Raw genomic sequence first — 24,729 nt, 5'->3', positions numbered from 1 at the left:
CCCGAGGAGCTGGGACTACAGGCGCGCCACTGCGCCTGGCTAGTTTTTTGTATTTTTAGTAGAGACGGGGTTTCACTGTGTTAGCCAGGATGGTCTCGATCTCCTGACCTCGTGATCCGCCGGCCTTGGCCTCCCAAAGTGCTAGGATTACAGGCGTGAGCCACCGCGCCCGGCCAACAAGTTTATTTTCTTTACAGACCTGTTTCTTGAGGACCGAAACGGAAATTTGTGGCAGAACTCCTGCTAGGATGGTGCAGACTAGGGTGTCTCAACCTCAGAACTAATGATGTAAAGTCAACTGATTGTAGATGTTGATCGCATCTGCCCAGGTAGAGATGAGTGTTCGTTTGACTTTAAGAGAGAGGATCCTAGATAATCTGGGTGAGCTTCATCAAATCAGTTGAAAGACTTTAAAAACAGAACCAAGGTTTTCCTGAGGAAGGAGAAATTCCGCCTGTGGACTGCAGGGTTAGCTTCTGTCCCAGAACTGCCAGCCTGCAGGCCTGCCCTACAGATTTGGGTAAGCCAATTAATTTCTTGTAAAAAATCTCCCTCCCTCTCCTTCTCCTTTCTTCTCCTTTTCCCCTCTCTCTCTTCCTCCTCAGCCCCAGCCCCCTCCTTCTTCCTCTTTCTCTGTTTCCCTGGTGGCATCCTGACTGATACAGTGACCCTTAATGCTCACGCTGATTTACAATGGGAGAACCACCACCATTGTTATTATCAAGGGACATAATGAGGACAGGACTTTATCTCATTTATTTTGTTTCCTCCTGGAGGCTTGTGTATGGCTGTCAATAAATGATGGATTGAATGAAATCATTGTTAGCAATAATTGCAAACAGCTCTGGAGCATATAAAACTATCTTGAATGTTTCTGCTAGGAAGTAGGTAATTTGTTTTAAAAAGGCATTATTTAGCTTTATATATATGTATATATATATACATATATATAAAGTCCCGTGTTTCTGTTCTATTTTGCCCTGTTTTCCAGAGTTTCAGTAGTGTGATTCTATTAAATGATTCTATTACTTAAATAATGAAATACACACATATATACACATATATTTGTATTTCATATATATGTATTGAATATATGTATAGAATATGTGTGTAAATATATATGTTTATTTTGTTATTTAAGTGATAGAATCACCAGCAGCTAAGAAAAAATATATATATATGAAAATAAAAGATAGAATCACACAGCTGAAACTGCTGGAAAACAAAGCAAAACACCAGTAAATTCATGATCCTGACATCACTAGTGCCAGTATTTTGGGGTATTTCCTTCAGATTTCCCTCCTGAACCCCTACCTTATTATGCATTTATTTTTGAATAGTGGTAATCATACTGTACTTACACTTTTCCCCTGCTTTCCCCCCTCGTTATTAGTTGTCATATAATCACTCTTTTGTTTTTTCCTGTTGAGAATATCTTTACTGTTTAGAGAAAATTAGTTTATGCTCATTAATAAGATGTAGCTAGGCCGAGGGGGCAGATCATCTGAGGTCAGGAGTTCGAGACCAGCCTGGCTAATATAGTAAAAACCCTGTCTCTACTAAAAGTAAAAAAATTAGCTGGGCGTGATGGTGGGCGCCTGTAATCCCAGCTACTCAGGAGGCTGAGGCAGGAGAATTGCTTGAACCCAGCAGGCAGGGGTTGCAGTGAGCTGAGATCGCAGCATTGCACTCCAGCCTAGGCGATGAGAGCGAAACTCTGACACACACACACACACACACACACGACGTAGGCTTATTGAGCAGTTTGGATGCCATACACTGAACTATGCATTTCACATGGTCTATCTCTTCTTATCCTCAAAACAAGTATGTGGTGAGCGTTACTACCATCCCCAGTGTGCAGATGAGGAAATTGGTCTTGGAATGATAAAAGAGCTCCCTCAATCTGCTGGATGGGAGAACTTCTGAAGAATATGCTTCTTCTGCCTTGCTGTACTGTCTCTTTTTGCTAATTTTACGTTATGTTTTTTCTTTCTTTCTTTCTTTTTTTTTTTTTTTGAGACAGAGTCTCGCTGTGTCGCCCGTGGAGTGCAGTGGCGCCACCTCAGCTCACTGCAAGCTCCGCCTCCCGGGTTCCCGCCATTCTCCTGCCTCAGCCTCCCCAGCAGCTGGGACTACAGGCACCGCCACCGCACCTGGATAATTTTTTTTGTATTTTTAGTAGAGATGGGGTTTCACCGTGTTAGCCAGGATGGTTCGACTTCCTGACCTCGTGATCTGCCCGCCTTGGCCTCCCAAAGTGCTGGGATTATAAGCGTGAGCCACCGTGCCTGGCCCCAGTGTTTTCAAATTTAGTTTGGATTTCAATAACTTTTACTGAGGATAAAGCCATGGAGTCTGTAGGCTTGCAGCCAGTCACTGGTAATTATACTATTTGAAATCCACATAATCAGGTACATATTTGAAGCCAACATAAAAAAAAAAAAAAAAGGGTCATGTAATCCAAGTGGAAGGATGCAAAATAAAGTAAATGAATGAATACATACATTTTGGCTATTGTTAAGGAAATGTTCAAAGATTAATATTGAGCACCATCGGGGGAGTTCCTATGTTTCAGGTGAGAAGTGATACAAAATACAGATTTCTCTCCCTGTTTGGTTCTGCTTAGAAATACTAAGAAATTTTCATTGTCTTTTCACTGTGTATTCAACATGTTGAAACAAACACGAAAGTCAACAATCCCAAATATGGGTGATAATTAAAATATGTACCTGATCAGATTATAGCACTGCAGAGAAGGAAGGATTACCATTATTGGCATTTTTAAACACAGTTCCACTTCCTTTGTCCTCAAGTAGCTCCTGTGTATTGCAAGAGCGGCCATGTTTTCCTACTTCTGTTGATATCCAAGGCTATTCAATTATTCTTAGGTAAAGGCTTATATACAACTTGAAATTAACTGTGTGTCTTCTGGGTCTGGCTAGTTCATGAACAAGATTCACTCTCCTCTCCCTTCTGATTTTTAAAAATTTGTGCTAGTGCTGGTGGAGAAGTTTTGAGCATTGAGACATTCTGGCCCTCCTTCAGAGGACAATACATAAGGGTTGTTGACCACTATGCCAAAGACTAGCTCAGCTGAGGAGCAACTACCCTGTACAATGAAAGGAACTTTGCTGGATTACAAAAGCTATCTAGAAGATATATAAGGATGTTTTCCATTCCACTTCTTTGAAACATCAGCTTGGTAAGGCTCTCTAGAGAGGTAGTAAGCAAAAACACATCCTCTCAGTTCTATGTAATACTGAGAAGCCAGGACAGATGTTAAGAGGTGAGTCTGCACACCAGGATAAGTCATAGAGTTAACATGCCAAAAGGTTCATATAGCGTACAATTTTAGCCTTAGAAAAATTTGGAATGCTATTTTGATTTCCTGTTCTCTCCAGTCAGCAACCCAGTGGAAAATGCTGCCTGAGGTGATTGTTTCATAAATGTTATGAACTTGCCTTCACCAAGATCTAGGAAAATGGTTTGGGAGTAAGTTTAAATCTCAGCTTGAATCTGCATTCATGCAGTCATGCAAACAAAGACTAGTAAGTGCAACTCTGGGCCGGGTGTGGTGGCTCACGCTTGTAATCCCAGCACTTTGGGAGGCCAAGGCAGATGGATCACGAGGTCAGAAGACCGAGACCATCCTGGCTAACATGGTGAAATCCCGTCTCTAATAAAAATACAAAAAATTAGCCGGGCGAGGTGGCGGGCACCTGTGGTCCCAGGTCCTCGGGAGGCTGAGGCAGGAGAATGGCGGGAACCCGGGAGGCGGAGCTTGCAGTGAGTGGCGATCGCGCCACCGCACTCCAGCCTGGGCGACAGCGCAAGACTCTGTCTCAAACAAGCAAAAAACCAAAAAGCAACTTTGTTGAAGATTTTGGCCTGGTGAATTTCTTCTATTTATGGGTATGTCCTTAAATTAGAGAGAGTGTAGACAAGCTAGGCCTCAGAAGAATCTGGAAAAGCCCTCCTTGCCTTTCACATGGACAGTTGTGCTCAGGTGGTGTGACTTCAGAGACTCCCTGCTGACTCAGATACCCTGGTTTACCTACATCACAGACTTAGTAAAAGGTTTTATTGAGATAGTGAATGTGCAAGACCTTTGAAAACTATAAAACACTATGAAATATAGGGTAGAATACCTGATATAATAATTTTCTCATTTTCAGAAATAAAATATGAGACTACTACTTTTGGATAGATTATAGCTGGTCCTACTGCAAAAACTAGAAAAAACTGGAGAAATTACAAAAATCATATTTTTTGAAACCTCAGAGAGTTGTGGAAGAAACGAGTACTAGATGAGCTAAAATTACAGACGGGGTAAACCCTTCCAAGGTAAGCTGATGATTGACAGTTTTCTTTGGCCCGAAGGCCATTTGTTGATTCTGGACACAGGATGAGGATTGGACTTGGTTCAGGCAGAGGGTCCTTGTGAAGGAAAGACAAACCAGCAATGCTTTAACCAACATGAGGCTAGTGTGATGAATTGGAAACCCGGAGTGGTTCAAACTCAGAACTGATTTTCTTCACAAGATATTCACTGAGTTCTTCGACTTTACAGGATACCGAGGAGTGAGTCTGAAAATGTCTAAAGTAAAATGAAACTTCCCACAGGCTTATGCTCTTAAGAAACAAGAAGCATCTAGAGGGTAGAGCCTGGTTTAAGCACATGACTGTTTTCCCCGTTAAGACCTTTGCCAGATGTTGAAATTTTCTGGGCCCAGGAGACTGGTGAGCTTGTCTGAAAACCTCTGAAGGATAGAGATAGATTTCTCACAATCTTTCATGATTGAGGGAACTGATACCCACCAGACTCTCCATCAAAGGTCTGAGAGGGGTATACCCAAGGGACAGGTTATGAACCAAAGATCTATGAAGTCTTACCAAAACTGTAACCACGCCACACCTCAATTGAATTCCTGACTGGATTAAGGTGGACAGCCTCTACCCAGTCTGTCTAAAAGAAGGAAAAAACAAAACACAACACGTTCTCTGGTGGAATATAACACGGTTTGGTGGCTCCACTTTTATGCACAATGCCTGGCATACCATTAACAATAGATAGATATGCAAAAGGACGAGAAAATGTGAATGGTAATAAAGAGACAAAAAAGACAGCAGAACCAGACCACATGATAAAACTATTAGAATTAGTAGAAAGGAACTTTTAAAATAATGTTCAAGAAAAGAAAGAGAGAGATGGAAACAACAGATGAAAATATGGAAAATTTCACCAGAGAATGAGAATCTATTAAAAATTCAAATGGACAGTCTAGAATTGAAAAAAGCCAATATCTGAAATTAAGAGCTATGTGAATTGGTTTAATAGCAGAAGGGACAGAGTAGAGACTAAGGTTAGTGAATTGGAAGACAGGTCAATAGAAAATACACAAACTGAAGTCCCAACTGAAGCACAGTGAGAAAAACTAATAGAAAAAAAAAATGTCCCACATACACATAATTATAGTCCCAGAAAAAGAGAAGAGAGAAAATAGGGAAGCAATATTAAAAAACATGATTAAAATTTTCCAAATTGAGAGGACATTAATTATAGATTTAAGAAGCTCAGAAAACTCCTAGGAGAGTAAACACAAAGAAATTTTATCTAGGGACAACACATTAAACCTGCTGAAAAATTAAATACTAAAAAAGAAAAATCTTAAAAGCATCCAGAGATAAAAGACACATCATCTGCAAAGTAACAACAATAAGACTTGCAGCTGACATCTCATCCAAAGATACAGAAGTTAAAGACAGTAAGATGACAACTTTAAAATGGTAAAGTAAAATAACTGTCAACCAAGAATTCTATTCCTGGTGAAAATGTCCTTAAAAGGCGAAATGAACACATTTCAGACTAACAAAACTGGAGGGAATTTGTGGCTGGTAGATCTCACACTAAAAGAAAAACCACAAAGAATTTTTTAAATAGAAAAAAAAATGATTCCAGATGAAAATAGGGAAATTCAGGATGGAATAAAATAAAGCACAAATATAAGTAAATACAAGCCATAACAAAAGTTGCGATTCAGGACCATGTTTTATATGTTGTATGCATGTCCCAAACAAACTCTATCACAATGTCTTATCCAAAGTATGTGCTCAGAAAATTTTTTCTGGATATTTTCTCCTATTCTAAAGAAATTCTGATCTAATTATAAAGGCAATTATTTAATGACATGAAATTTTGTTGGCAGAGAGATAATAGGAGTTATATGCTCTTCTTTAATAATTTTCTTTTTGCCATTTTTCTTTTTTACTCATCCTTCATCATATTTGATATATGACTTCTACACATTTAAGTCACATCTAATATTATTTTATTCTTAATATTGTATTAGTCCATTTTCATACTGCTATGAGGAAATACCTGAGATTGGATAATTTATAAAGGAAAGGAGGCTTAATGGAGTCACAGTTCCACATGGCTGGAGAGGTGGCCTCACAATCATGGTGGAAGGTGAAGGAGAAGTAAAGGCACATCTTACATGGTGGCAGGCAAGAGAGCATGTGCCAGGGAACTGCCCTTTATAAAACCATCACATCTCATGAGACTTATTCACTATTATGAGAATAGCATGGGAAAAACCTGCCCCCATGATTCAATTACCTCCTGCTGGGTCCCTCCCATAATAAATGAGGATTATGGGAGCTGCAATTCAAGATGAGACTTGGGCGGGGACACAGCCAAACCATATCAATATAATTTATACTTTTATAGTTTTTCAACGCTTCCTATGTCTTATGTGTTAAGGTCATACTTCCTATAAAAATGGTAACTTGGTAATTATTCATTGAATCACAAAAAAGCGTAGGACTATAAGAAGTAAAGCAGACCAATGCTCCATTAAACTTAGTATCCTCATTAATGAGGATAACAAAGGGAAGAGTTGGAAACAAATGGAGAAGAAGAGAATATAGACAGATAACTCAGTGAGAGTCGGAGTATAAATTAGGTTTAAGTTGGAGAGAAGTAGAAGCAGAGGAACCAGGTGTGTGTGGGGGGTGTTGGGAGGGAGATAGGGGTTTGGAAAAGGATAATTAGTGAGGAAAGGTAAAGACTGTGATTCTAATGAGAGTAACTCAAGTCCCAGGCAGAGGATTTCATAATTGTTATTCAACACTACTTACTTAGCATTTGTTCTGTTTGAAAAGTGAAGAAACTGCATTGTGCAGCCTGTGGATTCTTTCAAGGGAATCGTTATCCATCACAAGCGTTGCTCATCATGCTTAGAATAACACTCAACTCCCGAGCAAGGCTTATATGGCACTACGAGATAAGGTCCATGTCTGTCTCCGACTCATTTCACACGACTGGGCTCCTCACTTATTCTGCCACTGCTGTTTCTTTCTATGCTTCAATCATTTCAAGCTCATTCCTGCCTCATGGACTTTGTGCTCAGTAATCCCTCCACTGGAATTCCCTTTACAAAGGTTCCCCCCGTTATCCATGGGACATATATTTCAAGACCCCCAGTGGATGCCTGACCCCGTGGGTAGTACCGGACCCTACATATACTACATGTTTTCTGATAACCAAGACGGCTACGAGTGACTAATGGGTGGGGAGTGTATATAGCGTGCATCTGCTGGGCAAAGGGATGACTCATGTCTCAGGTGGAATGGAGCAGGACAGCACAAGAGTTCATCGTGCTACTCAGAATGGTGTGTGCAATTTAAAACTCATGAATTGTTTATTTCCAGATTTTTCCATTTAATGTTTTCAGACTTCAGATGATAGTGGGTGACGGAAACTGCAGAAAGTGAAACCTGGGATAAGGGTGAACGACTGTACTCAAATCTTAGCAAACCCAGATCCTTTTTGTCATTCAAGTCTCAAGTTAAGTGTCATCTTCTTGGAAAGCCCTAGAAAGCAGAGCTTCAGCCCCTTCCACAGCACTGTTTTCCTAATAGCACTCAGTACTATCTAGAATTATCCTGTTGACTTGTTTCTTGCCTCTTTCTCTCCACAGAATGTAAGCTCCACAACAGCGAGGTCCTTGCCTGTCTTATCATTGTAAATATGTCAGCCAGTAATAATTATTATAACTAGTTAAATATATAATCATTATAATTAAATATATTATAAATAATAATATAGAAGGAAAATAGTGATAGTGGGTGAAACGGTGAAGGGTATTTTACAGTGACGCAAAAGCAAACCCTCCTCCTGGAGCAGTTCCACCAGTCCTAGAGAGGCTTACTAGAAGCCAGGGGGGAACAAGGCATGGACCAGTCGAGGAAAGCAATCCCCCCAGGAGGCTGGCCAGCAGATGGAACGTGCCCAGATCTTGAGAAAAAACCCGAGGAGACCCATCTTGTAGGGAGAGTGTGAACACGTGAGAGGTGGTGAGGAGATGGAATGATGGACAGGAGCAGGTGTGAACACCGTGAGATCATGTAGGAGATGGGAATGATGGGCAGGAGCAGTGTGAACACGTGAGACGGTGGTAGGAGATGGAATGATGGCAGGAGCAGTGTGAACACGTGAGACGGTGGTAGGAGATGGAATGATGGCAGGAGCAGTGTGAACACGTGAGACGGTGGTAGGAGATGGAATAATGGCGGGAAGTGGAGTCAGCTAGTGAATGCTCTTGTAGGCAATCGGTATGAGGGTAACAGAGCGATGCGACTGGGCTTATCTTGTGTGGCATGTGGGTTTGACGCCTATCCAGGGAGACTGTGAGGAAGTCATTGCGGTAATCCAAAGGGGGAGATGCGGGTGGCTAGAGCCACCATGGGATCAGAGCAGATGGCAGAACGTAGTTGGATTTTGGATCTTCTTTGGAAGCAGAACTGTTAGGGTTTGGATGGGTGGCTACGTGGATGCAGTGCTGTTTGCTGAGACAGTCAACACCTGCAGCCCAGGTTTCTAGGGAGCCGCAAGTGCTCCAGGTGTGTATTGTTGGGTTTTGCAGGTCTCCTAGAATATGGAGTGGAGATGCCAGGGAAGCATCTGGGTAAACACTGGAGTAGGGAAGGCTGGAGATGTAGTGTGGGAAGCCCCAGTGAGTGGATGGCATGTGAAGCTTTGGGAGTAGATGAAATCTGGGAAGTGAGTATAGGGAAAGGAAGAACTCTGAAAACAGAGCTGCTGGATACTCCAAATGCTGGATATTGAGAAGATGCAGCCAAGGAAATGGAAAAAAAGATCTGTGATGTAGGAGGAAAACCTAGAATGTGTTCATCTGCCGTAGATGACAGATGAAACAAAAAGCGTATGAAAGCCAAGAGAGTGATTAAGTCTGCCAAATTCTGCTGAGAGGTCAATTGAGTAGGTTGAGAACTGACCGTGGATGTACGTGGTTGGACATTAATTTCGGGAGATCATGGCAGTACCAGTGAAAAGCAATTTGTTTCTACTCATCCTTGGAGGATACTGGGAGCATCCCACCAACTTCAAGAAAAGAAGCAAATATATATATATAAAATATATATATAAAATATACAATATAAATATATAAAATATATAATATAAATATATAACTAAATATAAAATATTTATATATTTTTTGAGATGGAGTCTAGCTCTGTCACCCAGGCTGGTGCGATCTCAGCTTACTGCAAGCTCTGCCTCCCAGGTTCATGCCATTCTCCTGTCTCAGCCTCCCAAGTAGCTAGGACTACAGGCGTCCGCCACCACGCCTGGCTAATTTTCTGTATTTTTTTAGTAGAGACAGTGTTTCACCGTGTTAGCCAGGATGGTCTCCATCTCCTGACCTTGTGATCTGCCCACCTCGGCCTCCCAAAGTGCTGGGATTACAGGCATGAGCCACCGTGCCTGGCCGAAAGAAGTAAATATTAAAGATGACTTTGCAAAAAAGGGAGACGGTCTTCTCCGCTCACACGTTCATTGGAAGGTAGCTATGTAATAGATTAAAAAAACTGTTTTAGCTCATTCTTACATTCCAGTGGACTAAGTAACAGAGAACCCAGGCTGTGGTGTTGAAAGGTCTGTTAGAATCCTGCCCATTACTTCCTAGCTGTGTGACTTTGGTCAAGCATCTTAACCTCTCAAAAAGCCCCAGTTTCCTCAACTTTAACTAATAGAGATAACACTGTTGAGCTTGTAGTGTAATGAAGTTAAATGAAATATGTGAAGTTCTTTTACACAGTGTATGCTTGATAAATATAATTGTTGTTGTTAATATTATTTATGCCCCATCTATATTATGAAGGTAGGAAAAGTTAAAATGGGTTATGCTCGAGTGAGACTAAAAGAAGAGTGAAGTGCAATTGAAATGAAGAGGCAGATGAAGAGGAGGTGGCCACATCGGGAAGCTGGGCAGCTTTACTGGCCATAAGGCTGGCCTCGGAGAGGGAGATGGGGCAGTTTGAACCAGCAATGTGATGTCATATGGGGACAGTGGCAAGTGAAGAAAATCCCAGGGCTTTGTCAGCCATCTTTTATGACAGGAGAAATAGAGAGAGGCTGGAAAGTAAAACGACCAGGAAAAAAGCCAGACATGGCTAAGGAAAGACAAGAGTTACAGTGGAAAGCGGGAAAGTAGCAGACCTTGCCAAGCTCCCCAAAGGCCGGATGAGTTTGTCTATTTCACATTTTTGGAAATGTCTCTGTGCGCACACACCTAGGGTATGTCGGGCGAAAGTGGTCCCTAATTATGACGTTTTCTGCAGTTGCGTACAAGATCTTTGCATCAGGCACGGTACTTCCATGCCTTTCAGACAGGAATATGTAATTATAGTGAAAAGTTAAACTGTATTATTTTTGTAAATAACACATTCAATAAAGTGTATTAGTGAAAATTCTCCCTCCCACCCCTTGTCCCCCGGCTATGCAATTTTCTTTTCCAAGGGTAGCCAATGCTGTTGTAATTGTTTCTTGTATATATTTCTGGAGATATTACTGATATGTGTAAATATAAAAGGTTTCTCCTTAGGACACAAATGAGGCATGCCATATACACTGTTCTGGATTGTATTTTTTTCCTTAATATTCTTTGACAATTAGTGCCTACCAGTATCCAAAAAGCTTCCCTGTTTTTTCTTTTAACAAGCTACATTAGATTCTATTTTATAGGTTTACTGTAATTCACTTAGTCATTCTGGATGGACACACAGCTGTTTGCAATCTTTCACTACTGCATAGAGTGTCACAGTGTGGAATCTTCAGCACATGCATGCATAGACATATATAAGGTAAATTCTAGAAGAGAAATTGCTGAGTCCAAGGGTCCATGTACCTGGAATTTTAACAGATTTTACCAAAGTGCCCCTTCATAAAGACTGTGTCAATTTAATCTCCATTAGTAATACATGAGAGTGCCTGATTTCCCAAACTCTAACACACATTGTTTTATATAGCTTTTTAATATTTGTCAAATTTACAGGCTAAAAATGGTATACTGACATGATTTTATTTTGCATTTCTTTTATTATGAACAGAGTTAAGCATAGTTGTTAATGTCTAAGAAACGTTTGCATTTCCTTTTCTGTAAACTGATTATTCTATTCTATTGTTGATATATTTTTCTTTCAACACTATAAATATTTCATTCCACTCTCTTCTTGCTTGCATGGTTTCTGAAGATAAGTCTGATGTAATTCTTACCCTTGTTCTTATGTAGGGGTCCACTTTCTGTTGCTATAACAGAATACCTGAGACGGAGTAATTTATAAACAAAATAGGTTTATTTAGCTCATGATTCTGGAGGCTGGGAGGTCCAAGATTGGGCATCTAGATCTGGTCAGTCTCTGATGAGGGCTTCATGCTGTGTAATAACGTGGCAGACCATGGGTGCATGCAAAGAGAAAGATGAAGCCAACTGACCTGCTTTGTAACAACCTGCTCTTGAATGAACTAATGCAGTCTTTTGAGAACTGCATTAATCCCTTCATGAGGGCAGAGCCCCCATGACTCAAACACCTCTTAACGGCTCCATGACCTCTCAGTACTGTTATATTGGGGATTTAATTTCAGCATTAATTTTAGAGGGGAAAAACCACAACCATAGTATTCTGCCCCTAGACCCCCAAAACTCACATACTTCTCACGTGCAAAATACAATCATTCCATCTCAGTAGTACCATAAATCTTAATGTGTTCCAGCATTAACTCAAAAGTCCAAAGTCTCATCTGAGACTAAGGCAAACTGCTTCCAGCTATGAGCCTGTAAAATCTAAACAAATTATCTACTTCCAAACTATAATGGTGAGACAGGCATTCCCATTGTAAAAGGAAGAGGTAGGCAGGAAGAAGGGAGTAACAGGCCCCAAGCAAGCCCCAAATCCAGCAGGGAAGACATGAAATTTTTAAAGCTCCAGAATAGTCGTTCACACCATATGTCACCTCTTGGACACACAGGTTGGGGTAAACGCCTGAGGCTTCAGGCAGACTGCTGGGTACAGACTATGTGGCCATTCTCCCAGCGCCTCTAACTATCTCAGGCAGGTGTTGCATGCTGCTGGTGGCTCAACAGTTCCGGGGTCCCAGTGGCAGCCCCACTCCCATGGTTCCACTAGGCATTGACATGGTGGGGACTCTGTGGCAGCTCTACCTCTGTGGCAAGTTTCTGCTGGTCCCGTGGGCTTTCTGTGACATCCTTTGAGATCTAGGTGGAGAAAACCATGCCTCCAAAGCTCTTCTATTCTGCACACCTGCAGGGTTAGCACCACATGGACACCACCAAGGCTTATGGTGTGTGCCCTCTTGAGCAGTGGCCCGAATTGCACCTGAGGTCACGTGGGAAGCAAGGACTGCTTCCCTGGGATGTGGGGAACGGGAGTCTGGAGGTGGCCTTAGGCAGCAAGGCTGTCTAGAAGTGATTAGGTGCCCTCAAGGCCCTAAGGTTCTGAGTCTGTGATGAGAGGAGCAGCCTCCAAGATCTTTATAATGCCTTCAGGACCATTCGTCCATTGTCCTGATGAACAAAACCTGGCTTCTTTCTGTCTGTGCTAATCTCTGTAGCAAACAATTGTCTGGCTGCATCTTTGTACTGACTTTTTCTCCCTACATGGCCACACTGTGAATTTTCCAAATCTTTCCACTCTGCTTCCTGCTGCTCCTGTAACTCACTGTAAGTGGCCAGAAGTAACCATGCAGGGTCTTGAGCACTTTCCTGCTTAGCTTTTTCCTCCACCAGGTATTCTAGTTGTCTCTCTTAAATTCCGCCTTCCATAAAGCCCTAGGGCATAAACACAATGCAGCCAAGTTCTTTGCAACTGAATAACAAGGACGCCTTTATTCCAGGTTCCAATAGTTGTTCCTCATTTCCATCTGAGCACTCATCAGAATGGTTCTTCCTGTCCATACTTTTTTTTTTTTTTTCCTGGGTACCAAATTTCTTTATTTGAAGGAATGGTACAAATCAGAGAACTTAAGTGGATGTTTTTGGTACAACCTTATAGAAAAGGAAAAAGAAACCCCAAACCATGCATGCCACTGCCTTGGTGACCAGGGAAGTCACCTCATGGGCTCTTGGGGAAATATCTACGCCTGAGGCTTAGGCTTTCATTATCACTGTCTCCCAGGGTGTTGTGCTTGGTCAAAGAGATACTCTGCCAAGCCAGGGATTTCGGGTGCTTCCAATTCTTGCGCAAGGTTGGTCACGTGGTCAACCCAATTCTTTGATGGCTTTCACCTGGCTCATTTCAGGTAATGTTAGTTCTCAATGAAGTCCACCAACAAAATGGGGGTCATTTTTGTCCATTCGCCAGTTTGTGGCAGTTCCAGTTAGTGGACTTTGATTTTCACATTTTTTTATTCATTATCTATCAAATGTAAAAGGCACACTTCCCATCACATTCAGCCCGCTCTTCAGCCCGCTCTCCCAGTCGTCATAGTCTGGTTTCTTGATATCCTGAAGGAAGATATGGCCACCTCGTTGGTTCTGCAGCTTCATCAGTTTTTCGGCATGTTCCCTTTCCTCATGAGATTGGTGAAGAAAGTATTTGGCAAAGTTCTTCAAAGCCACATCATCGCGGTCAAAGTAGTAAGACATGGACAGGTAAACGTAGGAAGCGTAGAGCTCCAGGTTGATCTGGCGGTTGATGGCGGCCTCTGAGTCCTGGTGGTAGTTCTGGCGCACCTGCGAGGTGGACGCGGTCGTCATGGCGGAGGCTAAGGAACTGTCCATACTTCTATCAGAATTCTGGTCACAACCACTTAAGTAATCTCTAAGAAGTTCCAGACTTTCCCTAGTCGTTGTTTTCTTCCCATCCCTCACTAGAATCTCCCTCAATGCTCTGCTACAGTATAGGGTCTTTCTAGCTGACTCCTTCAAATTCTAGACACTACCCATTACCTGGTTCTAGAGCTGCTTTCACGTTTCCAGGCATTTGTTACAGCATCAACCCCAATGTTGTTACCAATTTTCTGTCTTAGTTCATTTTCTGTTGCTGTAGCAGAATACCACAGACTGAGTACTTTACAAAGGAAAACGTTTAGTTTATAATTTTGGAGGTTGGGCAGCTAAATTTGGTCACCTTCTGGTGTGGGCCACACGCTACATCATACATGGTGGAGAAGTGAAGGGGGAGGCAGGTGCATGCAAAGAGAAAGACGAAGTGGGCCAACCCACTTTATAACAACCTACTCTTGAGAGAACTAACCCAGTTCCATGAGAACTGCGTTAATCCCTTGGTGAGGGCGAAGTCCCTGTGACTCACCTCTTAAAGGCCCTATTACCTCTCAATACTGTTGACATTGGCAATGAAATTTCAACATGAGTTTTGGTGGAGACAAACCACATCCAAACCATAGCAATAGTAAAGGTGTCCCCCACCCCCCCGCTCCACCTTAGCTTCTTTCAAGATATTCTATTTTTGACTGTCTGCAGTTTGAATATATGCCCGGGTGTATATATTCACCCTGCTTTTTTTCGTATTCATCCTGCTTAGTGGTCACTGAGCTTCCTAGCTGATGGTTTGTAGTCTATAATTACTTTGGAAAAATTCTCAACTATCATTACTTCCAATTTTCTTCCATTTATTTTTCTTTTCTTTCTGGCATACTCATTAGAATATTTATACTTTTTATAATTATATCACAGTTCTTTCATATTCTGATCTATTTTTTCAATCTTTAAAAAAGTCTTTGGATTTTAGCTTGAGAAGTTTCTGTTGACATATCTTCAAGCTCCCTAATCACCTCATCACTTCTTCAGCTTTGTCCAGTTTACCGACAATCTCATCAAAGGCATTCTTCATTTCTGTCATAGTCATTTCGATTTCTACCACTTCTTTTAGATTCTTTAGTTTCCATCTCTCTGTTGACCTTCCCTACCTATTCTTGCATATTGTCCACTTTTTCCATTAGAGACTTTAGCAAATTAATCATTGTTAAGTTTTCAGTGTGATAATTCCAAAATCTCTGTTCTCATTTTTGAGTCTAGTTCTTGCTTGTTTTGTCTCTTCAGACTGTACTTTTTTGCCTTTTAGCATGTCTTGTAATTTTTTGTTGAAAGCTAGACATAATATATTGAATAAAAGTGACTGAGGTAGATAGGCGTTTAGTGTGAGGTTTTGTATTTACCAGGCTAGGGGTTAGGCTGTATTTACTCTTTGCTGTAACTGTAGGTGTCAGAGGCTAATATGTCCTCTGATGTCCTTGTTGCAGTCTGCCCTGTTGTCTTTGGGATTCCCTAGAGATTCCTAGTGTCTGAGTCTTGCAGTTCTTTTAGTTCTAGTGTAGTGTAGTTTAGCTGTAGTGATGTAGTGATAAGGTTTGGAGGAGATGTGTTCTAGATTACTATGATTAGGGCGCAGTCTGTTAGTGAGCCTGGGCTGGGTATTTCTCTATCTCCACATTTAAGGCTAGAAGGGGCTGGAGTTGTGTATTTCCCCTTCCCCAGGTTGGTTAGGGTCTGCTCAAATAGTTTTCCTTGAGGGCAGGCCTTGCTAAGAAGAGAGAACCCTGGGCATATTTCGAAATAGTCACTTTTCCCCTCTTCTTGAGGGAAGTAGAAGAGGATTTTTCTCAGATCTTCACAGGGAGAACCTGGTAGGGTTCCTGAAGGTAAAACTCAGGAAAGTGTGGGGATTCCTGTAAGAAAATTCATAGGAGAGTTTTTCGATGAATTCTTAACTTTCAAGCTTGTCGCAATGAGCCTCCAGCAATTACAGTTTGAAGTGTTCCTACTGATACCAGCTCCAGCTGTGGGCTCCTACTCTTCTGTTTCTGCTCTAGTAAGCTGTGATTCTCTGTATCTGCCTGTCTGCCTTTCCAGTTTTCAGGGCAGCAGTTTTCCTATGACCTTAATTCTTGACGGATCTAAGAAGCATTCTTGATTTTCAGTTTATTCAGCTTCTTCCTTGTATGCATGGGAATGATGACTTCCAAGCACTTAACATGTTGGATCAGACACTAACTTTTCTTATTGATTTGTAGGAGCTTTATATAAAGAGGGTCAGATGAATGCACATATAAAAATAATTTATGCACTCACACACGCACAGACACAGATACATACACACATATATATTTGAGATACGGTCTCCCTCTATCACTCAAACTGGAGTGCAGTGGCATGATCACAGCTCATTGCAGCCTTGACCTCCTGGGCTCAAGAAATCCTCCCACCTCAGCCTCCCAAGTGGCTGGGACTACAGGTGTGTGCCACCACACCCAGCTAATTCTTTAAGTTTTTGTAGAGACAGGGTCTTGCTATGCTGCCCAGGCTGGCCTCAAACTCCTGGCCTCAAGTGATCCTCATGCCTCTGCCTCCTAAAGTGTTGGGACTACAGCCATGAGCCATCATGCCAGCTAGCTTTTTATATTAGAAAATGAGTCATTTATATGAGATGCATTTTCCATTTCATCATTTATCTTTTGAATTCGTTTTTCTCCCATGCAGTTAAAAAATGTTTTGTGTGTGGTTGCATTTATCAATATTCTCTTTTAGGCACTTGGATTCTATGATACATTTAAAAAGGCCTTCACAATTCAGATCATAAGGAAATTCTTCCATTGCTTCCTTTAGGACTTGTTATAGTTTTATTTTTTACATTTAAAATATTTGCATTTGGGTTTTATCCTCATGTAAAGTATGAACAGTAAATACTGCTTGTGTTATTTGTTTATTCTGTTGTTTCAAAACCATTTACTCATAGTTCATTATTTTCCCCATTAGTTGATGATCATATATAAAATTCTAATATGTATTTGGATCTATCTTTATAATTTCTATTCTGTTCTTGCTTTATCTGTTTATTCATAGGCTAATATAAATAATTCATATGATACTCTGTTCTAATTATTATAGCTTTAAAATATTTTAAAATATTGTATGCCTAGTTACCCCTTAATTTCTCTTGTTAAAAAAAATTTCTTGTCAATTTTATTTTCCATATCACCTGTAGCATCAGTGTATCTAATTTAAACAATATGACATTTTATTGTTATTGTTTTAGATTAATTTAGGAAGGATTATATATTTATGAAATAGAATTTTTCTATCTAAGAATATGATATGCCTTTCAATTTGTTCAGGGCATCTTTTGTATTCCAAGAAATATCTTAAAATATTTCTTGGTCAGGATGGGCGCGGCGGCTTACGCCTGTAATCCCAGAACTTTAGGAGGCCAAGGCTGGTGGATCACCTGAGGTTAGGAGTTCAAGACCAGCCTGGCCAACACAGCCAAACCCCATCTCTACTAAAAATACAAAAATTAGCCAGGCGTGGTGGCACATGCCTGTAATCCTAGCTACTTGGGAGGCTGAGACAGGAGAATCACTTGAACTCTGGAGGCGGAGGTTGCAGTGAGCCGAGATCGGGCCACTGCACTTCAGCCTGAGCGACAGAGTGAGACTCTGTCTCCAAACAAACAAACAAACAAAACCAAAAAAACATACATATGTATTTCTTGTTCGGGAGCAGTGACTCATGCCTGTAATCCCAGCACTTTGGGAGGCCAAGGTGGGAGGATCTCTTGAGCCCAAGAATTAGAGACCAGCCTGAGCAACATAGAGATACCTCATCTCAAAAATAAAATTTTTTTCTTCACATAGATCTTCATATAGATAGGAAGTGACACTTCCTACCCAGCTGCTGCTTCTTGTTAATTCTATGCCTAGGGATCTTCTCTCTCCTTTCCTTCCTTCCTTCCTTCACTTTCCTTTTCAAAAAACATATTGTAACTGGGGGTCTTTTCCTTCCTTCATTTTGTCTTCTAACTAGTTGTTGTTTATATACACTCAGTGTAACTGGTTGTTGATATATACAAGTATATATTACTATCATTTATTTCTGTGTATTTTGAGAAGACATACTATTAAAAAATTTAAAAGTATATGCCTGTTATAATTGAGGGCAGTGTTACACAGTGAAGCTCTGACGTCTATGAACTTGACTCCACCATTCATTAGCACTGAGGCAATAGGCATGCTACTTAATTTCTGTAAGCCACAGTTTCCTCATCTGTAATATGGGATAACGTAATACCTCATGGGACAGTTTTCAATATTAAGAAGATGAAACACAAAAGCACTTAGCAGCGTGTTGGAGACACAGTAAGCGGCCAACAAATGGTGGCTGCGAGGGTTCTATCCTCTCACCATGAAGCTCACACCCAGTTCCTGGGTCACACTGGAAACAGACTTCAGCCTTCCCAAACCACTGCCCTCCATCCCATGCTCATTACAGCTCCTAAACAAAAGCCTGTAAGTAGAATGAAGGGTGGTGGGGTGGGGAGGAGGAGAAGGAAGGATACAGATGGAAGGGCAGAGGCCCAGTGACAGCTTTATTGTAGAGAAGGAATGAAATGACTCTGTACTGATTTGTATCTGGGGTCCAGGGAAACTGAAGGAAGACAAACTAATGAACAAAGCGGGGAAGGTGGACCTTTTCCAAAGGGCCACTTCCAATTTGCATGGGACTTTATAGCCGATAGGCCACTTTAACCTACACGAACCAGTCTTCCTAGCAGAGCTGGGACCCGTGAGGAGAGGGCCCATAGCCAAACAGGGAGTAGGCAGAGGGTCAGATGATGTGTTTCAGATTTGCGGACTCCCATTCTAGTGCTCATTCCTGTTCATAGCCCTCTTGTCATTTATTCCCATTTGGGCCTAAGTACTAAATTGACAACAGAAAAGACAGATGACAAACATGATAGAAAACACAGGGAAGGGCAAGAAAGGAAAGTAAGAGGAGTTAAAACGTTTTGAGAAGAGAGAGCCTCAGGGAGCTTTGGGATTAAAATCAATAACAGTGTTTGCTGAATACCCCCATGGGGGTAATAATCCATGGGGGAACTATATAAGGAATAGTGTAATGATAGCGACTATGTCTTGAGGGTCTATTATGTGCTGCTTGTTTTGTGTGCATTTTTTTTTTCCTTTTACTCCTAACCAGTCTTTCCAGGCAGGAGTTATTAACCCAATTACACCACGTGTCTCTAGAAGGCAAGGCCTCAGTCTTCTTTGAATACTAACATCTGCATACTCACTGAAGAAGACTTGTAAAACATACTCATAGTCCTGGACATGAGAGCTCATGGTTTTGCCAGAGCTGTGAAGGAACCTTGAGGATGTCAGGCCTAGCTTGTGGAGTGAGTACAGACAAAATGTGATGTGGCCAGTACAAGGAAGCACATTGTTTCTCTTACTATAATAAGAAAAACAACCAGACCAAACCAACCAGCAAAACCAAGGAAGAGAAATCTGACGGGGAAAGCAAAGGGCAGAGGGAGCAGCAAAAGCTTCTTGCAGCTGGAGTTAGGGATGCGGATGAAATGTGGATCAAGCCAACTGCAGTGGGGGAGGCTGCTCAACCTGGGAAAGTGCTCCATCAGCTACTTCGCCCTCTCTCCCACTGCTGCAACGCTTTTTAAAGCGACAGTCACACGCTGCAGGATTCGGAAGCGGAAATGGTCTTTGCTCATTGGATGACAATCTAAATTCAGACCGAAAGAATGTGGCTGGAGACAGCTGGTGGAAATGGTCCCAGTCTTGTCTTCACTGGAAATGTCCAATGTCCACGTGCTGTTCGTTTCTCTTCTTATGAAGCGTCTCCCTGTCTCTCTCTGGGCCTGTCTCTGTTTCTTCCATCGTTTTTTCCCCCACTAAGTAACCATCCCGGCGTATTGTACCCAACCGGTCGAGGAACGCCCCTGCTGTACCCATCGCTGCTGGCTGCCTGGGAGATTAATGCGAGCGACTCGGGTGGTTTAGGAGAAGTGACACTTCCTACCCAGCTTCTTGTATTTGCTGCCGAGCAGTTAACGTTAAAGCCCGCTCTGTACCACCGCGGATGTGACTGCTGTAAATACCACGGGGCAGGGCTCTCATGCTTCAGAAACACGTAAGCAAGACGCACAGAGTCAGCCCCGGACACCCAATGACCCTGGACTGCGGCAAAGGGGGGTGGGAAAGGAAGAGGGGAGGACCACCTCGCTCTTCTCTCCTTCCTCCTCGCCCGGGCCGGAGCACGCCTTCCTCCCCGGAGGGCAGGGGAAGGTCGCTCCAGGTCGCTGGCACCTCCAGCGCCCCCGAAATCTGCAAATTCATCGCTCCGTTTCGTCTTCAGGCGAAGCCCTCCCGTCCGGAGTAGGGCCAACCCCAGTTCTGCATCTCCAGCCTTTAGCTGACTACTAAGGCGGATCCGACTTCTCCCCCATAAAGAGGTTTTGATTCGCTTCCCCACCGCAGGGGTTCAGTCTCTGCTTTCGACTTTGCTTCTCAGTTGCACGCCCCGCAGTCTGGAGCTGCGCTCAAGTCTCGGCAACTTTCACCATCTTGACCCGAGAGTCGGGCCGTTTCTAAGACAATGTGAACAAAGAGGAGCAGGGGGAGGGAAGGGGGGCCCCGCGGGAGGGCTGTGGGCGAGAGTGTGTGTGTGTGTTGGGGGGCGCCGCACTCCGCGCCCGCCGCCACTGGAGATCCGGGCGCAGGCAGGCTGTCCGGGTGCAGAGCGCGCCGCCTCCAGTCTCTCGGGCGGGTCCGGCAGGGCCCCTGGCGGCCCCCGGAGGAGGGTTTCTTTGTCCCTGACTCCCGCTGGGCGCGAAGGCCTCCGGCGGCTAGCAGAAACCCGAGCCCGCGCAACGGAGCTCAGGCTTCCACGTGCGGCCCCGCGGAGCAGAGCAAGAAGGAGCGGCTGCGGCCCCCGGGCGCCCAGCAAGCATCCAGTGCCCGGCCCTCCCAGCTCCGCGGCGGGCTGCGGACGGTGGAGTGAGACACTCGCCTTTCGCTTCTCCGAGCCGATGCAGGGCTTGGGATGGCGCGGCTCGTCCTAAGCAGCGAGGTTTGGGGCGAGAGGAAGCCCACTGGAGCGCTCCCCTCCACCCAGACTCCCGAAGACGCGCGCCCGAGTCGAAGTCGGGGACAGAGAAGGTTCTCTGGCGCCCCCCTGCCGACTGCTTTGCGGCCGTCGGGACCGGAGCAGCGGGGCGGGACCTAAACATAGCCCCAACCCAAAGATGCCCAGCAGAACGCTCCAAACAAAACCAAAACGGTGGCCACATCTGCGTGTGTGTGTGTGTGTGACCGGGAAGAGGGGCTGGTCTCACTTGCAACATAGTTTGCGCTTCTGTGTGTGTGGCCAAAGAATGGAAGAGAAACTGCCATGGCCATGCAAGCCCATTAAATCAACTCCCCTTCCCTCCGACTCTCTCAACTCAGTCATATTCTATAATACAACGCAAGGTTACAGAGCCCACGTGAAAACTAGTTTCCCAGTTTCACCCTGACCCTCCATCAATGTAGCCAGCTAGATGTTAGGTTACCGGCTTCTATTCTGCAGGAGAACTTTTGCGTCTCGGGAGATTCAGTGTTTCTTCCTCCCGCCTCTCACAGTGCATCTTTCATTTGCTTTTCTTTGTAAAGCCAGGGCTCCTCGACTGCCTCCCGAGGAAGTCCTGCGCTCTGGCGCGCCGCACCTCGCCTGCCGCAGAGCGGCGCGGGCAGCAGGCCGGGCGCTAGGACCGCGGGGAGCCCGGGCGGCCGCGGCGCTACCTTAAACCCAGCCCAATGCCGCTGCCTGCGCCACTCTGCGCGCCGGCGGGGGCTGCGCAGGAGGAGCGCTCCGCCCGGCTACAACGCTCCGCGAGCCGGCGCGGCAACACCTGTTCGCGGCAGCCTGGGCGGCACGCGAGCTCCCGGACGCGGCTCTCCTCGCTCGCCGCTCGCCACCCGTTCTAAGCCAATGGACATCTGCCGAACCTCTGGAGAATCCTGGATACTAGCTTTGGACGCCTAAAGTTTCTTCTTCTTTTTGTTTTATTATTATTATCATTTTTTGGAGGGGGGACCGGGAGGGGAGATTTGTCGCCGCCACCAACGTGAGATTTTTTTTTTCCCCTTGAAGGATTCATGCTGATGTCTGCAGAGTCGGTTAGAGAGTAAAAACAGCGCATGCCTTCCTGGAGTCAGGATCCGTAAATTCTGACGTAGCCCGTGCATCTTAAAAATCCCTATAATAACGCCTAGGCATTTAAGTTGCTATGGTCATTCTGATCTCAAACCAAATGGAGAAACTACGGATTTTTTTTCCTTATTACGGTCGGATGGGATGAAGACCTTCCTGCCTGCTAAGAGCTGGGGATCTGTCTATAGAGATACATAGATATGTTTATCAGTATGTCAGTGTGTGAGTATAAAGTGGTGGTTTCTTAGACTATCAGTGGTTTGACCTTGAACCTGTGCCAGTGAAACAGCAGATTACTTTTATTTATGCATTTAATGGATTGAAGAAAAGAACCTTTTTTTTTTCTCTCTCTGCAACTGCAGTAAGGGAGGGGAGTTGGATATACCTCGCCTAATATCTCCTTGGTTGACACCATCATTATTGTTTATTCTTGTGCTCCAAAAGCCGAGTCCTCTGATGGCTCCCTTAGGTGAAGTTGGGAACTATTTCGGTGTGCAGGATGCGGTGCCGTTTGGGAATGTGCCCGTGTTGCCGGTGGACAGCCCGGTTTTGTTAAGTGACCACCTGGGTCAGTCCGAAGCAGGGGGGCTCCCCAGGGGACCCGCAGTCACGGACTTGGATCATTTAAAGGGGATTCTCAGGCGGAGGCAGCTATACTGCAGGACTGGATTTCACTTAGAAATCTTCCCCAATGGTACTATCCAGGGAACCAGGAAAGACCACAGCCGATTTGGTAGGTATACTATTAACCCTTTAGTGTCCATGAGATGACATGTTGAAATTGTAACTACCAAGAAGGTGGTGGCCGGGTGGGGGACGTGGGAAGGGTTCTCCCCTCCTCCCCTCTTTCTCTGTATCTCTCTCTCTCTGTCTTGCCAGCTCAGAAAAAAAAAAAAAAAAAAAAAAAAAAAAAATGCCTCCGGAATTGCAGATCTGCCGCTGGCACTGATGCAAGTATACCCTGAAAGGCCCCCTACTTTTAATTTAAAGGGGGGCATAATTTATGAATATAATACAAGTTTCCAGTTCTTTTGCATCAGATACACGGGTTTAGGAAGTTTCTTTTGAATGGACTGATTGCACGAGTTTAAAGCTTTAATCATTAACTCCTAAGAACTTAATGCAGTTTCTTGAAGGCAGTGGGTATCTTGTGCCCAAATTAAGGTGTTTTTTTTCCTTTCCCGCTTTCCTCTAATGAGTATACTGCTTGAATTGTATATTAAGCGCATTGTTTATTCCCCCCTGTGGGGGTCTGAAAGCCCCATAGGCGAAGGTTGCTGACGGATTGTCCTGTTGAGAGGACTAAAGTCATATTTTAGGCAGAGGCTTGGGGTAAATGACTTGGGAAGAGGCAGGACGCTCAGGGGTTTTTGTCCTTCCAGCTATCAAGTGACAACCTCTGCTTTTAAATTTCCGTAGTGTGCAGCCCTGTGTGTCTCCTGCGTGGCTCTCTGGTGTGAGTGTGCGCGCGCGTGCAAACGCTGCGAGCTAATTTTAAAGGGCATTCCGAGGATTTCATTTTTCAGCGGAGGGTATTTGTGACTCAGCACTGAGGGCTGCAGACTCGAGGGCTGGTGGCTCTGCCCACTTTATGCCTGCACACACGTGCTTGCCTGGGCACCCTGAGCCCAACAGCACGAAGTCAACCAACAGTCATAATTGGGTGTACTCTTGAGTTTTTTCCTTACTTAAAAAAGAAAAAAAGTAAGCGCCAGTTTGGGCAACTAGACTGTTGGAGTTAACTTCTGAGTGAACCCACCTGACAACACTTAAACTAGGTCGTAAAAAATAAAGTCCTGTGGTGATTTTTCTTCCTCATGCTTTAGTGCCAGATGTTGAACACAATGTAAACTGTATGTTTAGCTTCGTGCGGCTGCGGATGATGCCAGAAGGTGAGGAGGATTCAGGCCTGGGCTGGGTATGGTCCCAGATCCACGAGGCCCAGGATTTGCTCCTCGTGCTCACCCCTGAGCCTAAGCCCACAGCTGAGCCTAGTAGTGTGAAATTGCTCTGGCCGTCTCCTCTCGCTGCTTAAAAAAAAAAAAAAGTTATAGCTCTTCGCTTTGCAATTATTCAGTTGAAATATAACTATCCCCTCCCCACCCCAGACGTAAAGGTAGATTCTGGTTGTTGCAAAGAGAAGACTAAACTTTACTAAGTAAAGTGCTGTTTCCATCTGGCCTCTTTAAGGGCTGCCACCCTGCCTAGCGTTCGATACCAGAACAACAGGCAGTGGGCGGCCCTGGGTGGGCGAGCGAGTGTGTCCGGGGCTGCGGCGGCCACCCGCAGGATGTCGGGGCCGCGCCGGCCGAGGCGAGCGGCGTGGGCGGCCGACCTAGGTGTGCCAGGCTGCCGGAGCTCCAGCCCTCCCGCGCTCGCGGCCGGCAGGTGCCCGCTC

The 24,729-nt window shown here is 44.0% G+C and overlaps 1 protein-coding gene and 1 pseudogene across 2 annotated transcripts in view; one reads left to right on the top strand and one right to left on the bottom strand.

Moving 5' to 3' along the window:
* Positions 1-13,440: 13,440 nt before the first annotated feature.
* LOC108538055 (ferritin heavy chain pseudogene) lies at positions 13,441-14,096 on the bottom strand (annotated as a pseudogene). Its single transcript, XR_001887989.1, has one exon. The product of XR_001887989.1 is annotated as a ferritin heavy chain pseudogene (transcript).
* A 7,855-nt stretch (positions 14,097-21,951) lies between these two features.
* FGF9 (fibroblast growth factor 9) overlaps positions 21,952-24,729 on the top strand; it is a 31,391-nt gene continuing 28,613 nt past the window's right edge. Inside the window, exon 1 of the mRNA XM_017886302.1 lies at positions 21,952-23,064. Within this exon, the coding sequence (XP_017741791.1) occupies positions 22,788-23,064 (277 nt within the window). The 5' untranslated portion in view covers positions 21,952-22,787. The remainder of the gene's footprint in view (positions 23,065-24,729) is intronic.

Source organism: Rhinopithecus bieti, unplaced genomic scaffold (assembly GCF_001698545.2).
Source record: "Rhinopithecus bieti isolate Rb0 unplaced genomic scaffold, ASM169854v2 scaffold_1014, whole genome shotgun sequence".
In the NCBI taxonomy this organism is placed as follows: domain Eukaryota; kingdom Metazoa; phylum Chordata; class Mammalia; order Primates; family Cercopithecidae; genus Rhinopithecus; species Rhinopithecus bieti.
Note: the sequence above shows the minus strand (reverse complement) of the source record. Positions and strands in the feature narration are given on the sequence as shown.